Consider the following 15,643-nt stretch of genomic DNA (forward strand, 5'->3'; position numbering starts at 1 on the left):
CCCCCTCCACACTATATCTCCCTGCCCAGACCTGAGTGACGCAGTAAAAATTAGCTCAGCCAAGGCCAAAGCCAGGCCACAAACCTCCTCCACACAACCAGAGGTAAGGCTCCACATGTACAGGAGTGCAGAGAGGGAGGAAAAGGGAGCGAACAAACAGAAATGTCCATTTTTATAGAGATGCAGCACTTACAGGAATGAAACAACATAGATTACACATTCTGGTCCACCTCTGGATTTTTCTGGTTCTCCTGGAGGTCCTCCACTCTGTGGTACTTAAAGGCATCCAGCCTTAAATCTACAACATATTATTTCTCCAATATCTCATAATTGTTAAGGTCATTTCCTTCATCAGTTTTGGCTAAAGCAGCTGCTTTTCTTCTGGTTTCCTTGATAATATGATTCCCACTTTTTATTAGCTTCCTTCTATTCTACAGGAAAAAAATTACTAGAATTTTAAAACCCGTATGTTGAAGAGAAGTATGAGAGTTTTGTTAGATACTGGGTGAAAAATAGTTTCTAAACTAACTTTTAATCTTCATTTTTTTCTGCCATAAACGTTGTATAAAGACAGCAGTAGAACTGCATTTGATCTGGGAGTCTTTATGGGTTCAGGGACAGCAAATTGCACTTCAGTAGAAGACTATGTTCTTAAAAGACCATCAGATTCATGCCATTTTGCACCTTAACACTGATAATAGTTTTCTATGTTTTTCTCTGGTTTATGATTAATGGTATGCAATTGTTTGGCAGGAATTAATGACAACTTTCCAATTTTGTAATGCATTTTTTTCCTGTAAGTTCTAGTGATCTAGGTTTATACTTTAGAACATTGTGGTACAAAATGACTGGTTGTGAAGTTACTATATTTCTCTGATTTGTGTTTTCTAGATCAAGCTAATGCCTCCAGCTCCAAATGATGACCTGGCTTCTCTGAGTGAGCTAACAGACAGCAGCCTGCTTTATGAGATTCAGAAGCGTTTCAATAATAATCAGATATATGTGAGTTGCTATTCGCCTATGAACAGTAAGCTTTCAAAAAAGAGTAATTGAGAGAATAGAAAAAAAAAATAACTGTCATGATTACTGGGCAGTAACCTGGTCCAGCATCTTGGTTAATATTAAACAGATCAGGACATATCTGTTTATAAGCCCTGCAGCTTCTCAAGTTTATACAGGACAAGCAGAAGTAAAAGATGTAACAATACTTCAGATAGGCTTGGATACAATTTATGTGTGTTTATTTTACAGAGAGAGTGTATTGATAAAAGTCAATGGGTGCACATAATCTTCCTTCTCAAGCCACCTAAAGATCCTTCTATCTTTAATGCTAAGTAACAATTTTAACAGAGCATAGGATTACTACAAATTTAAAATAAATTTAGATTTTAAAAGCTTAGAATTCAGCACAGGAGATTTAATTAACCATTATCTCTTTGTGTGTTACAGAAATCATTCTCTATATTGTAATGTTAATCATCTAGATACGGAATGAAATAGTTATAGCAAGGTTTTTTGTGAAGCAGGTTTTCCTGGTCATGCCATAATAAACTCAGGAGGCACCTGGTTAGACATAGTTTATGTTTGGGAGAAAAATGCCTGTGAAAAATTTTGTGTCCCTGTTCATATCTTATTCATAACTTATTTCTAACTTAATAATGGTGTGTTAATATGAATCATGCAAATTATTTTTAAATGTAGAAGTGGATTGCACTATTTAGACTAAAGGACTATGGGGAATTGGCATGTTACGGTGAATACCTTTCAAATGATGGAAACTTCAATTCTGGATGTTATGGTATTCAATGATAATAAAGATTCTGGGTTTTAGGATTTTGACTCAAGTTCTATTTAGTGTGTCGAGTATTGTGAGACTTAAACATCTCTCCTGTGAAGACTGAGAGGACTGGAGATTTTTAGTCTTGAGAAGGCTGAGAGAAGTCTTACCAATGTGGGTGCCAAGATGAAGGTGCCAGTCTCTCTCTGGTGGTGCCCTGTGATAGCACAAGGAACAGTGGGTACAAGCTAGAACACAGGAGGTTCCACCTCAACACAGCATGACTCTTTTTTATGGTGAGGGTGATGGAGCACTGGAACAGACTGCCGGGAGATGTTGTAGAGTCGCCTTCTCTGAAGACTTCCAAATCCCGCCTGGATGCGTTCCTGTGCAGTCTGCCCTAGGTGATCATGCTTTGACAGCAGGGTTGCACTAGGTACCTCTGGAGGTCCCTTCCAACCCCTAACATTCTTTGATTCTGTGATTTTGCTTTTAAAGATGCCACACAGATAAGTGTAGCTGAATTCAGGAGCATCCTCAAATACTCAGTATTTATAAAAAGGAAGCCTTTTATTTTAAAATGCTGAAGATTTCACTTAAGAGGATCTCATTCCTTACTCTAGCATTCTCCTTAGCTTAATGAAAATTTACAGTCCATGCTCCTTAATGTTCTGCTCAATAGCAGATCTTGTGTTTTGGAAGAGTGTCAGCATCAATGCTGAAAACCTTTGCATCTTTGGGTGGTTTGGTTCTCAGAGTTAGAAAAAAAAGTCCTTGGAGAATTGTTTCAGTTGGAAAAGACCTTGAAGATCATTGAGTCCAATCATCAACCTAAGACCACCATGGCCATTAAATTATGTCCTCAAGTGCCATGTCCACATGTTTCTTGAGCCCCTCCAGAGATGGTGACTCTACCACCTTCCTGGGCAACGTGTTCCAATGCCTGACACCCCACATGTGGCCACCTCAGCAGGCATGGATAAGTAGAGGTGACTGGCACCCCATGTTGGAGTGGGGCTGTGGGGGTGAAGGGGTGGACTCTACTCCTGGTGGCAGTCATATCCTGCTGTAGCTGGATATGGCTAAGCAGGAAGGACCAGCAGCCCTGTATGGCAGAGCTGGGATGGAGTAGGGTAACTGGGAGGGGGCATGGAGGAAGGGCCTTCTCCCCAGGGGCTGTACTGTGCTGCAGGGCTGTGCACTGGGATTTACTGTGAATGACAATATTTTCTGCCTCCACAATTCAAAACACTTCATCTTGAAAAAGGCAGCATGCCTGGGATTGTTCAAATGACAGTTTTCTGTCTGATCCCTTCAGAGACAGAGGTGCGGCCTGTTTGCATTGTAAGAGCATAATACAGAAGCAGCTACTTACATGGAATGAAAAGTATAGCAGCAAGGGTGACCTACATTCTTACAGCTCAGTACATATATCACATATGAATGTTTAAATATGAAATAATAAAATCTGGGCAACTTTTTCAATCAGTAGGTGCTGTGCTATTTTTGATAGAGTCCAAGTATGTATGTTTATATACACATAAACATGCATAAGTACTTGTGTATCTATCAATTGCTCCATTTTATCTCACAAGCCACATATTTTAAGGTATCAGTTCTGGTTAATTGATACAGTATTTGTAAATTATATCGTCTATCCTATGAAAATTGCTTGAGGAACTTGTTTATGTGGTAGGTATGCCAGGTTTTTGTAGTTTAGCAAATAATAATGCATGCAGTGCAATTCTTCTGTGCATAATTTTCCATTATGAAAAACTCATCTTTATTACATACAGAATAATTAATGCTGTCTGAATTGCAAATTTAGATCTCAATCTAAATATGAAGTTAAAGGCTCTGGATTTGCGAATTATGTTTAATATGTTGACATCTAGATTTAAGTGGCTTTGTCAAATGTCCTTTCTGGAAGAAAATCATTAGCCTTCTTATAAATTTAATTTATTACTTAATAAAGCAGTTGTATCTCCTTTTTTTCCAGACTTACATTGGTGATATACTGTTGCTTGTTAACCCATTTAAAGAACTTCCTATTTATTCTATCATGGTAAGTATTCTCTTTTAGATATTAAGTTGTGGATCTTTTTCAGTGGTTTCATTCATTTGTCAGGCCAGGCTCCTAAAATTATTCTTATATGCCTTTTTTTACATTGGGAGCATATTAGTTTTAATGTTTTAGCAAATATTTAAAATCTCTTCCAAAACACCACTGTTTTTTGCTGCGTCTTATCTGTAAAACATCCATCTTGCTAATGTTTTGCATGAGCAGTAGCACTTCCACTTACTTAAAAGCAGTTTCTGATGTATAACATGACGTTGCCAGTTTCTGCCACAGATGAACTTGCAAAAGTTGACATAGACTTCATGCAGTGGTTGCTTGAGCTCACAGCCTCCCTTGCCTAAAACGTGATTATGGAGATAACAACCTCGAATGCTGCAGAAAGGCTCACAGTGTCCGTGCTGCACACCAGGTCACTCAGTTCAGACACTCTACAGACAGCGAGTGCTCAGTGCTTGTCATGACCTTAGCACTACGCTAGGGCAGTCACGTGGAGGTGACTTGTGCCGGGCACAGGCAGTGCATAGACAATGGGGACCTGAGTCCATGTGTGCAGTCATATGCACAAGGCCACTTAAATGTTTCAGATGTTTTCTTTTTGAATCTAGTTATTTACTATTTATTTATTCCTAGACACGGACACTAGCTTTAGTGGACTTTGTAGATCAGTGGGAGTAACAAATTCAGATAATTTGGTTTCTCCTTCACTCTCAGCCATTTTAGAGACAAAATGTTAGTGTAACTGGTAATTTATTTCCCCCTCCTCTGTTATTTTCTTGCTAATACAGCTGCACAGATCAGGCCCCCAGCTGTGTTAAGAGAGTGTTCATATATGTTTATTTACCTTACAAGACTTGTATACAATTCAAAATTTGGTAAGCAAACTGTAGTCTGTGGCTGTTTGCTATGTCACGAGGATTCATGTGTATCAGTAGTTTTGTATTAGTTTTGAGAAAAGGAAATCATCCATCATCCCCATGGGTTTAGACTAAGGTGTTTTTTTCCTATCATTGTGTATTTTACATTAGGTATGCAATTTTGTGCACCAATACAGAACTGTAAAGGAAAACAATTTAGGTGGCAGGCTTATATTTTAAAATGTTTCCTGAATGTTTGCTGCATCTTCTCATGACCTCTCTGTGACTGATCTATTTTAGCAAGCTTAGTATGAGATACTTTTTTGTTTTGGTCACTTTGGATGATCTTTGCTTTTAGACCATCATTTTATCTGCATGGTATATATACTAGGCTGGTATTTCATAGACGATTAAAAAAACCCAAAACCCCCAAAAAACGTGGTTGTAAAATAGCTTTACTTTGGTTTTGAAATGCTGGAGTATACTGCAGCAGTTTATCTGATATTATATTGGAGTCTGTAAGTAGTAATGATTTTTATATTAAAAAACACTAAAACTTCATGACGTCAATTCCTCATTAGAGACTGACATGTTATATGATGTGGCTCATTAGTTAACTTTTTTGTTTTGGGTATGTGGTTTATTAGCTGTCAAAAAAAAAAAAGAATGCAAAGATATATTGGGCATGATGCTATTTTTAAAACAAGGATGAAGAAATAAAAAGATTGTTGCACATTTTTTGATGAGAGAAACACTTAAGGTTTTTTCTCTCTTTTAAAAAAAAACACTTTTCATAAATTTTCACAATCTTTATTTTATTATCTTACTCTGATCTCCCACCAAAATAAATCTTTTTATAAGCAATTGTTCACTTTGAGAGGATATAAAGAATCATAAATTATTGGACACTGATATGCATTCCTTCATATGTAATTACTATGTGAATCAATGCATTTTTACACAGAAATACACTTTAGTAGCACTATACTACTGGGAACATGAAGACACCACTTCAAAGGTACCATAGTAACTGCAAAATTGCTTGTGCTACAGTCATGCTGCTTTGTTATGTTTGTGCAGAGTTTGCTTGCATTGGATTACAGCAAATATATAGAGGTTTGTGTGTTAGAAAAGGGTGTAGGTTTACAAAGCACTTGCAACATACTTTCTTTATGCTGTTTATTTATTCTGAAAGAATGGAATTCCAGATTCTAGCAGAACATCTAAATGTTTCTAAAATTTATTTGATATTAGCTGAAAGAATATCAGAATATCCTAAGAAAAATTTGAGGTTTCTGTAGCAGATAATTGGTTCCACTCCTGCTTATGCTTTAAGGATAGTATATGTTGCCAGCTAAGTGTATTACAGGAATTATTCTATATTGAAAAAACAGCATTTGTAAGTCTGCTTTGTCCTGTAGTAAATGAAATAGTTTAACACTTAAGCCTTCAATTTCACTTTTCACTTCTGATGGAATGATCTTATTTCAGTGTGTAAGATATTTAAGTGAAGACATTGAAGAACTATAAAGGTATAAAAAAGTAACTTAGCAGGTTTTGTTTTACTCAGTGAACAATCTAGTATTGCTGAGTCCTCTAGTTAACTTTCATTATATATGTTAATTAGATCTTCTGTGATCACAGATGGTTTTCTCTATTAAAATCTTCTTAAAGTTACCATTGATAGGCATACAGAGATTCTGTTCATGATATTTAGAGAGATTTGCAAAAGACCCAGGATTACAGGAGTGAAACATAATTAGTTTGAAACATATTGATCAAGTTAATTTTCTACAATTTTTCAGGTCACCCAGCTTTATTTAAGTAACTCTGGAAAATTGTGTTCCTCACTTCCCCCACATATATTTTCCTGTGCTGAAAGAGCTTACCACATGCTATTCCAGGAGCAGCGTCCCCAGTGCTTTATCCTCAGGTGAAAATTTATCTTTCTATTAACTAATTTGTAACTCCTGCCTTTCCGCTGTTTCCCCCAGGACTCAGCAGTCAAGATTTCAATTATTTTTTTTTCCTCCAACTGATTTCTTTCTGTGTACTCATCTCTGTATCATACATTAGAGCAAAATGGAACTGTAAAAGGTTTAATTACATCTCAAGCTTATAAATTCTCTTGGGGAATTGCCACTCCATCTAGCTCCATCTAATTAGTAACAAAGAGTTAATGATAAAGAATTCAAAACTAATGTGTATGTTTGCTAGTATTACACAAATCAGGATTAGAAATAGAATCTAATGATAATAAAAATGGGAAGTCTGTACTGAATTGTAAATCTCTGAGTTGGGGGCTCTATATTGGAGCTTCCACTCTGTCTCACATGTTTGTGTGGCCATGAGCTTATTACTTAGCTTACTTAGTTCTCCAGCTTCTAAATGGATTTTAACCAGTTCCTTTATTCACACTGTTGTTTTAATGATAAAAAACTTTAAGATTCTGAATAAATATATTAGAAATCTCCAGTGAAATAGTTTCATTTGGGTATGTTGGTTTTCAAATGGTGAAAACTTGAATTCACTTTTAACTTTTGATTACCAAATCTGTTAATCCTTTTTTCTTCCTGCATCCCAGCTGAAAATAATGATTCTAGTGAATTTGATGTAGTTGGTCAAAGAAAATTGGTGGCCATCTGTCACTTTGACAATTGCTGTTGGCTGAAATATTGGCAAGGGTTTGCAGAACTCCATGGGAGGCAGGGAGTAAAAAAAAAGAAAAGAGGTTGATTTTGATTTGTCCATGAATAAAGACTGGTCCATTGGATAAATCCTATAATTGCTGTTGAACTGCCTCTGATTATAAGAAAATTGAATACTATAAAATGGAGAGGATATGATACTCAAAAGCAGATAATAATTCTGTTTTAGAGTTATAAGAATTAAAGTGAACACAAATACAACCATATCTATCTATTGATGTTGCATTCTGTCTATGTGGACACAAAATCCTGTATTCGAAGTTCGGTATATCAAGTATTCAAGTACATTTGAATATTGCAATTAAATATTTCTTTTTAAAGTATAGTCTATAAAAAACATAGTTTTTTAATTTGTTAAATTTCTGTTAAATTTCTGGATTACAGATGTGTAAATTATGTGTGGAACTGACTGATTGGTTGAAATAAATGGTAACCTTTTTATAACCTAATCAGAATGGAATAGTTATTTATCCACCAATTAATGACATTTAAGCAGAGGTACAGCAATATTAGGAAATAGTTACTGTATATTCATATTATCTTCTCATCAATATTTACTCTTGTGTAGGTACAATAATTTTTATAAAAAACAGAAAATACCCTAAGGCAGTGTTTTCATCATTTTCCTCAAAATAGGAACTTGGGACATTGCTAATTGATTAATACCTTTGTGAAGTTGCCTATAATTATTTTCTCTAAGAAAACAGCTAACTGCCAGGTTAAGTATCGTGTAGTAATACAGAAAGAATATTGTACTTAATAATAAATGTCTTTGGTATCAGGGAATAGTTGCTACTGATGACTTCATATCAGTATCTCAAAGCATGTGTTAAGCTCCACAGGTCTTGATCTGAGCCCAGCCTACCTAATTTATTCTAAAGCAGTGATCTGATGGAGAAAGTGACATGAGTGCTCTGTTGATGGCATCAGCACTTGGCAAGACATTTCTTATGCTGTCCTAAAGTGTCCTTTATGTGGGTAATTAATTAGGTCACTTGTGAAAAGAAAAGCATCTGGTAACTAGGAATAGAAGATAAGTAGAGCTGACACTTGACCAAAACATCTAGAAACACTTACTTGTAAATCCCTTCATTCTGCTAGCACTAAATGGGAAAGCAGAAGGGAATTAAGATCTCTTAGAAGTTCATAAATAGCTATTAAAAATGAGATAGTCTTGCTATGCTAATGTATTGTTAGAATCCTGTTAATTAGTGTCTGGAAAGTAAAGGTGATAAAGGAGATTTCTATTGGTTTTCTGACACAATAATAATCAAAAAAACATCCACGATGTAACTCAGGTTATTCATCTGCCCTCTTGCTGTCACCTGATCGTGGTCCCTTCCAAGCCCAGGTATTCTGTGATTCTGTGAATGCGGATTTAACAGATATTTGAGGTAGGGTCCTTAGTATATCATTACAACCACCTAGTGGAAGGAAATCCTCTGCAAACGCACTGGCAACCCTTCTGTGACAAAACTTTGTGTTTCCATAGTAAAAACACGTAGAATGTCATGATTTCAAGAAGCTTCAGAACTGTACTTTAGACTCTTACAGTTTCCAGAAATTAACTTTAAAGCACTTAATTTTGCAGATTTTTCATGGAAGTCCCATTTAAACTGTGTGAAGATGTGTTTTTATCTTCAAATTTCATTGTTACTTTGGTCTTTCCTGCTTCTATCTATTCTCCTATACATCATATGAAGTCTTTGCTACTGAAGTAGTTAAAAAATGGAGGTGGAATCTGTTTCAAGCCCTCAGGATAATCTGTATCAGTCTTCTGACCTTCTTTGTCTTTTCACACTTTACTTACTTTCTTGTGTTCTGAAGCTTTAATCTTAATTTCTTCCTTGGGGTTACCCTGTTAGGAGGTTTATTTAGTTGTAGGTTTTGAGTAATTTCACATCTAATCAAGTGTTGACTCACTGAAACTGAGTGTTTTACAACAGGAAAGCTTTTGGCCAAATTACTGGATAGTTTACTACGAGATATTCACAATTACTTTTAGTTTATAGCAAGCCTTCACTCATGTATGCTTTACAACAAGATGACAAGATCTGCCTTTGTATAAACTTTGTATGGAAATTACAGAATAAATTAGCATTATGTTATGCTCTTAAGTAGCCACTAGACAGAGTTTTTGAAATTCCCTCTGACTGTGTTTTGCTCCTGCTGTTCAGGATATGAAAATGCATTAAGCACTGGCAAGGTAAGTAAAGAGCTGACTAAGAAGTCTAAGTATAGTTTATAGGCTGATTAACAGCTAGGGGTCCTTAGTCAATCAAGCCAATAGTTCATGGGATGATGATGGACAATTTAGTGAATCAAAAACTCATAATGAATGTATCAAATGAGATGTTACAATTCTGTATATGTCAATATCCAAGGGCTTTGTTGTGATATAAATCACATTTTTAAGCCAAATATTCTGGATAAATCCTTGTCTTTTAAACTAGAATGCCTTAAAAGCTTTTGTTTTCCTCAGTTTAGTATTACCACAAGCATTCTGTTCAAGTTTTAATTTTTAAATTGTAATTCAGTATAAGTGCAATGGGCTACTGCAGTGCAATTATGGATTTAGACATTCTATTTGTAATAAAAATGTTTGTAAATACACTTTCCAGTTTAGTTTATTTTCTAATATGCAGGGGGTGTCAGTTACATATAATACTACTGGTGATACAAGCCACATTATTTTACATTTAGCAGTCTTGTTTCAAATCTAGAAACCTCAGTCGTGAAGGAAGACCTAATGTCTTGCTTACATACTTTTCAAATTAAGAAGAAAGAAATTATTCTGGCCCCCTAAAAGTTTACAAGCTTATTCTCTCTTCCCTGGACATATCTTACTATCAGAATGGGAATTTGAAGTAGTAATGCTCACAGTTTTGGGTGTCACAATGAGACTGGTTTCAGAAGTTCATACAAAACAGTATGGATTTCTATGCTGTCCTAAATCTTCCTTCATAACTGGTGGAAATCTTATATGAAAAAATTCAGAAGTTTTCTAGCACTTTTGATCATAATTCGAGTACTGTAGAAATAGGTTTTTTTTGTTAAGTATTGCTGCATTTCTGAATGCAATACCTTTAGTGGGAACTGAAAACGAAACACGTGCAAATGAAGTCCTGTCATGGCAGGTACATACCTTTGTACATGTTTTATATTCTGTTATATTTTTTCCCTTAACAGATAATTTATAGGATTTGTTTATACTAAAATTAACACTTTTCAAACAATAGTGATCCAGCTATCTGAATTTATAAAGATACAGACAAACTTGGCTAATACGCAGAAATTAGGGATAATAAGATGTACTTCTCAGTACTTCTAGGAACTTCTTAAAATTTTGCCTGGAGTTTGCTCATTTCTCACTATTTTAGCTGAGCTTCCTTAGTTAAATACTTCTATATGATGGTTCTCTCTGACTATCTCAAAGTCTTCCTCTACCCAATAACTTGAATTTGTTGGCTCCTAACAGTAAAAGTGGTCTCAGAGCAGAATTGTTCACACAGGTTTTGTGGGATCTGGGAGCTTTCATGAAGGATGTTGTAACTCCAGCCACAGTTATTCTGAAAGGAAACAGCCAGGCACTTTGTGTGGATTTTCTGGAAAGAAAATAGAATGGTTAGGGTCAGAAGGGTTTGGAAGAAGATAGAAGATAGGTCAGAAGGGACCTCCGAAGGTCATCTAGTCCAACCGCCCTGCGGTGATCAGGGACATCCTCCATTAGATCATGTTCTCTAGAGCCCCACTGAGCCTGACCTTGAATGTCTCCAGGGATGGGGCCTCAGCTATTCCACTGGGCAACTTGTTCCAGTGCTCCACTATACTCATGGTAATGACCTTGGCTCCTAACATCCAGTCTAAATCTCTTCTTCTGTAATTTAAAACCATTGCCCCTCATCCTATCAGTAAATGACTTTGTAAACAGTTCCTCTCCAGCCTTCTTGTAAGCCCCCTTTAGGTACTGGAAGGCTGCTATTAGGTTAACCCAGAGTCTTCTCCAAGGTGAACAACCCCAGCTCCCTCAACCTGTCCTCACAGGAGAGGCTGCAGCTTCTGTTTACGTGTACCCTTAGATATAGTGGACCTGATCCTGCCAGTCCCACCACAACAAGCTGAAATACAAACTGACAGATCAGCTTGTGGAGGGGTGACCACTGCCACAGGTGGGCCAATGGCCCTGGCCTGTGGAATATTGAGAGGTTCATACATGGTTTCTCCCTTTCCCACATCCTACCAATCTTTGGATCCACTGTTTACACTCTCAGTCTAACAGGTGGCTTTCCACCACCTGCTTCGTCATGCGCTCCAGTGATACCGCATTCTGTTATTGCTGTACTCCCATTCACTCTCACACAGATCCAAAGGTTATCGTCTTATCATCTACCACCCTCAGGTTCCCGCATACAGCATTCCATTACTGCCAGCCTCCCATCCATTTTCATGTGGATCAGCAAAACATCTTATTATTTACCACCCCTGGGTTGCCACAGGGGTGTTCCAGCCACACAGCCATCTTTGTGACCCTCCTGTGGACCCACTCCATCTGGTTCATGTCCTTCTTGTGTTGAGGGCACCAGAGCTGGATGCAGTACTCCAGGTGAGGTCTCACCAGAACAAAGTGGCAGAATCACCTCTCTGGATCTGCTGGCCACACTTCTTTTGATGCAACCAAGGATGCAATTTGCCTTCTGGGCTGCAACTGCACAGACACAACTTGGCTCATGTCTAGCTTCTTATCTACCAAAACTCCAAAGTCCTTTTCCATAGGGCTGCTTTCTATCACCTCATCCCCCAGCCTGTATTGCTAATGAGGATTGTGAGTGGTACCAGTGGCCAACCTAAACTGGCACGAGATAACAAAAGAGTTGGATGATAGTCCAAGTGCAGTGGATATGCAAGGTGTGGCTTCTTTGGTTCCCTTTGTTGTAGAATATCTTGTATTCTTTGTTCCACGTGTCTTTGTATTGTCACTTGAATTGGTCTTTTTTCTAACTTTAATTGTGAGTATTTTGTTTCAAAACAGTTTATTTTAAAATTATTCATTTTAATTTAAGTTACAGAGACTAGAGTTGTAATTAAGGTAATAATAGCAAAATACCATTAAGGAAATAGTAGGAACCCAGTAGGAAAGCTGGAAAGCCAAAGGAGGAATAGAGTGAGAAAGCTTCATGGAACTTGCCTAAAGCCCATGGTGAGCATATGATTTCAAATTCTCTGTCCATTTTGCTTTCCTTTGGACTACTCTGTCTCTAATGAAATGTTCTTTATCTGTGAAAATAGCCTTCTTTGCTTTATCTGTGTAACGAGGCCTTCTAGAGAAGTTCTACTGCAGTGGAATGTTTTCATGCTTCAGTGTTAACTTATCCTCCACCTTGATAAAGCAGTTACAAGAGAACAATATTGTAATTATATTTTGAAAAAGTTAGTGCTGAAACAATTTAAAAAAGAATAGAGGAATTGGTCTCTAAGCAGAATTAAACTGTTAAAGCAAAGATATTGTGGGCAATGGGTACATTACAAAAATTTTTACTTACCCTCAAACGAAATGGAATGAACAAGATCTGGTTCGTGGTACCAAATTGCTTTTTCATTGTTATATTATTTATTACTCTGTATGTTCCAAGCAATGATAAGAACAATTAAAACTTCACCTAACCTGGGATTTCTTTTTCAGTGCTTCCCATCGGTATTTCACTAGGAGCTAGCATAACACTTGGGAATGCTCAGAACATCTAAGTGACATGTATCTCTTTCAGCAACCAAGTTCTCGTGAATTCTGACCCTTGAACTATACTCCAGCAACCACTTTATTCAATAAGCTCCTGTGACACTGATGAACAGAATGTCAATCACTGTGAAATTAGCAGTGGAGCTGAGAGTGTCAAATCTTTGTAGCTGTGTCACTGCAATGTTTAGGAAACATAAATCTTGAGAAGCAATACTCAAGAAGGGACAGAAACTGTCCACTTTGTACACTCTTGCATAGCCCTGTTTTATCTGGACCACAGCTGACGTGCAGTGAAAAAAACAACATAGCTTTATTTAAAAAGTGAAACCAAGTAATTGCTAAGTGAGGAAACTCATGGTGAGCATTCCAGTTCCTTTATTTAAGAAAACATTTGCCTACTTTATAGTAAGTGAAAACAAAGTTGCATCAAATGTTATTTTACCAATATTTCCCTTTCTTCTGCCCCTCCCTTAGTGTCTCTAGTTGTGAGAAAGACTTTTTGAAAAATAACCCCCTTCCTAATCCTGGAAAAGCCTTCTGTTAAAGAATCTCTTTTTTTGCACATGAGATTGGCCCTAACAACAATTTGATAATGTTTGTCTTGTTGAGCCCTCAGAATGACACAAATACATATCTGCCAGATAAAAAGGGCAGTACACATTGGACAATCTGGTCATTGTTTCAAACTATGAATTATTTCAGATTTTATTTTCAAACATATATGAACACTTTTGCTCAGTGGCATCATCTATAACTATGACTGTACTAAATTTCAGTAATGTTTTAACTTCAGAGAGGTGCCTTAACAGCTGAAATAACCAAAGAGTAACTGTTGTTAATCTTGTTGGTAACCTGTATCATAGTGATAGGTTGCAGCTGTGATTTTGGATTAAATGTGCTGTGGAGGGGCACAATTGTTGTGTCATCATGACACACAGGTGCCAGGGGATTGGACAGCATGGGTGGGTAATAAGAGGAGTGGTGCCAGGTGGATCTATATCTGTCTGTAAACTCCCCAGTTTTCTGGATAATACAGGCATAAGATCTGTAATTTGCAATAGGTTTGGGAGAGTATATGTCTCTAGGGCAGGAGTATCATAGGGCCAATGCCCTGTTTCACTTTTTTTCCTATTAGTACTAAAGGAAAAGGAACATGGAATTTGGATACTGCCAACATAAAGGCAGAAGGCTAGTATTTCTTCTTAAGTACAGAGGCAGTGTGGTACTATTAGCATTTGGATAGTGAAGTTATTAAGAGGGCAGAGATGCATGCAGATTTTAGAGGGTGACATGAAATATCATCGGACTTTTGAAACTGTTTCAAAAAGTCAGATGCTGAAAATCTGAGCAAGAGCAAGTGTACCTTGCTGGTTCTGTAGAGATACTAGTTTCATATTAGCTGTGACGGTGACCTTCTTGACTTCATATGATTTTTTTTTTCATTCTAAGACCTGGTTTAAATATGGCTTTGTGACCTATTATTTAAGGTCTTTGCATAACATATATCCAGGTTTCAAATCTTTACAGTCTTGGACTGCAAACCTCCTTCTGATACCAGTAGGAGCTTGAAGTCCAGGGTCAGATTCCAGCTCATCATAGAAACATGGACAGAATAGATAAAACCAGTTTGACACATAACATATAGTAGTGAGACATCTCTCTTGTCAGTGGAGTACAGTTTACCAGGCAAACAAATAAGCTGCCTGTATGTCACATAAGAGTTGAATGAGATTAAATGCTGCAGAGATCCCATCCCTATTGGAGTAGGAAGACCTGTCTATCATTCCTTTTTCTTTTTCTTCTTTTATTTAACTGATTTCTCCTTTGAGGTGACATTTTAATTGATAAAGAAATAGCCAGACATTATATTTTGCTGCTCTTATTTTCAGAAATGAAAACTGTGCAGCTAACACACTGACCAGCTAGCTTGACCATTATACTTCTGAAAAAAATTAACTGTCTGTTGTAGAAACAGCCCTTTTAAATTTGATCAAGCAGATAAATGAAGAAGCATCAAGTTACATTTTGTTGGGTTTGCATGACTGTAAAGAAACAAACTTCTTATAACTTAAGTAAGAAACTCTTACATGACTTAATTAGCTTCACTAACTTTATCCTTTCTGTCTTCTGTGTTTCTTTTCCTTCATTCTCTGTGCTTGACGTGCACCGTTGATTTTGCTTCTCTCTTCCATCCCTCCACTTTTCTGTTGTTTCTTCCCACCATCATTGTTCATTCTTTGGAATATTTATTCCACGTCAAGAGCAAGAAATTAAGTGAAACAGGATCACTGAAGTCACAGTGTGTAGCACTGCAGAAACTGGGCAGGTTATAAAATCAATCATCATCTTCTCTTGCTTCCTGTTCCTTTTCTATCTCTTTTCCCTTCTTCCTGTGGTATTCTACACATTTCTGACTATTGCCATTACCACAGTATTTCCCATCTGCAAGGAGAACCAGGCTGCATAAGCACGCTGCTTTGCTGGACAGAA

The 15,643-nt window shown here is 36.9% G+C and overlaps 1 protein-coding gene across 1 annotated transcript in view; it reads left to right on the forward strand.

Moving 5' to 3' along the window:
• Window positions 1–15,643, forward strand: part of MYO16 (myosin XVI) — a 294,040-nt gene that overhangs the window by 114,539 nt on the left and 163,858 nt on the right. The window contains exons 10-12 of the mRNA XM_054383685.1: window positions 892–1,002; window positions 3,777–3,842; window positions 6,517–6,644. Of these exons, the coding sequence (XP_054239660.1) occupies window positions 892–1,002; window positions 3,777–3,842; window positions 6,517–6,644 (305 nt within the window). The remainder of the gene's footprint in view (window positions 1–891; window positions 1,003–3,776; window positions 3,843–6,516; window positions 6,645–15,643) is intronic.

Source organism: Indicator indicator, chromosome 1, assembly GCF_027791375.1.
Source record: "Indicator indicator isolate 239-I01 chromosome 1, UM_Iind_1.1, whole genome shotgun sequence".
NCBI lineage: Eukaryota > Metazoa > Chordata > Aves > Piciformes > Indicatoridae > Indicator > Indicator indicator.